General features: G+C 15.6%; 1 protein-coding gene across 1 annotated transcript; it reads right to left on the bottom strand.

Moving 5' to 3' along the window:
• Positions 1-728: 728 nt before the first annotated feature.
• On the bottom strand, positions 729-1,541 carry PRSY57_1468300 (hypothetical protein; the record flags this gene model as incomplete). The annotated part of the gene is made up of 1 exon (XM_020115368.1): positions 729-1,541. One exon carries the CDS (start codon positions 1,539-1,541, stop codon positions 729-731), a length of 813 nt encoding a protein of 270 aa, XP_019970025.1.
• Between the last annotated feature and the right edge of the window lie 240 nt (positions 1,542-1,781).

Genomic DNA, 1,781 nt, shown 5'->3' with positions numbered 1-1,781 from the left:
AAAGAAAAAAAAAAAAAAATTGTTGTTCATGTATAATAATATATAGCAAAAGTATATTTTAAAATAATTTCATTATATTATATTTAATTTTTTTGTAATGTTTTCTTATTTGATATATTATCAAATATATATATTTTTCGTAAAAAATTTCCTTATTTATTTTATTTTTATTTTTTATACTCAACTTTGATTGTTTTTTTTTTGTTTTTTTATTTGTGTTAATATTTAATGAACCAGTTATTATATGTCAAATAATATCAATTATATATATATATATATATTTTTTTTAATTTTTTATAAGTTTTGTATAAAACAAAAAATTCATTTTAAAATTAAGTCAAAATAAACTATGTGTAGTGAAAAAAAATAAAATAAAATAAAACAAATTGATGATAACAAAAAAATATATGAAAATGAGAAAAGAAAAAAAAAAAAAAAAAAACACATATATGTTTATTTTTATGTAAAGAATATATTTCAAGATAATTGTTTCATATCATAGGAGAAATGTGTACATATGGTTTTATGATTAAAAAAAAAAATAGTAATATATTCAAAAGAGAAGATAATTACTAGTATATAAAATAAAATATTACCACATAAAGAAATAAAATAATAAAAATTTCAAAAAAAATATATATAATATAATTGAATTTTTGAAAAGTAATAATATCATCTATATATATATATATATATATATATATATATATATATATACAAAATACTTGTCATTTACCCAATTTGAATATACAAAATATAAAAATACATATAGATATTGTTATAGATAAAATGATAACCCTTTTAAAACTATAATATTTAATTTTTTTCAGAATTTTTTGTATTTGTGGTATATACTTATTAAATGTATTCATTTTTTTAAGTTGTTTTATGATATTATTATTCTGAAGTTTCAATTGAAATGTAGTACTTTCACCTACAGATAACATATTATCCAATTCGCTAAGAGAATTTTCCAACGCTATTCTTTCGCTAAAAACATGACTCATATTATTATTATTATTATTATTATTATTTTTATTAATATTTTTATTTTTATTATTCCCATCAAAGATAGATGTATTATTTATATTATTCATATTTTCTTTTTTTTTTTTTAAATATATATTATTATGAAAATATGCTTTATCCATACTATTTTTCATAGTTTGTAACTGTATTTTAAATTTATCAAATATACTAAAATATCTTGTAATTTCTATAGAATAAGTACTATATTTATTAAAATATTTTTTCATCGTATCTAAATTTTGTATTCCATCTTTATGTAAATATTCTAAATCTTGTATTTTTTTCTTATTTTTTAATAAAAATTCATTTATCTCATCTTCTTCTTGTTTATTCGGAATTCTATTCTTATAACTATTGTCATATTTATTAATATTATCATTAAATTCTGTTAATATCTTCTCAAAATTCAACTGAACATTTCTTATATATTTCTTGTATTCTCGATATCTTATACTGTCATTATATTCGTTCAATTTCTCATCATCATTTACAATCCCATACTTTTGTTCCATAATATACTACACTTTTTTTTTTTTTTTATTACAAAAAGGGAATGTTAAAATATGCTCCTCATAAATATTATATACAATTCAATAAACAAACAAACAAATAAAAAAAAAAAAAAAAAAAAAAAAATATATATATATATATACATAAATAAAATATATATATATTTTTTTTTTCGATTTTTTTTTTTTTTTTTTTTCTTTTTACTTTATAACTCACTAACAAAATTTGGGGCCTTTCATTTT

This window comes from Plasmodium reichenowi, chromosome 14 (assembly GCF_001601855.1).
Source record: "Plasmodium reichenowi strain SY57 chromosome 14, whole genome shotgun sequence".
NCBI classification, from domain to species: domain Eukaryota; phylum Apicomplexa; class Aconoidasida; order Haemosporida; family Plasmodiidae; genus Plasmodium; species Plasmodium reichenowi.
Note: the sequence above shows the minus strand (reverse complement) of the source record. Positions and strands in the feature narration are given on the sequence as shown.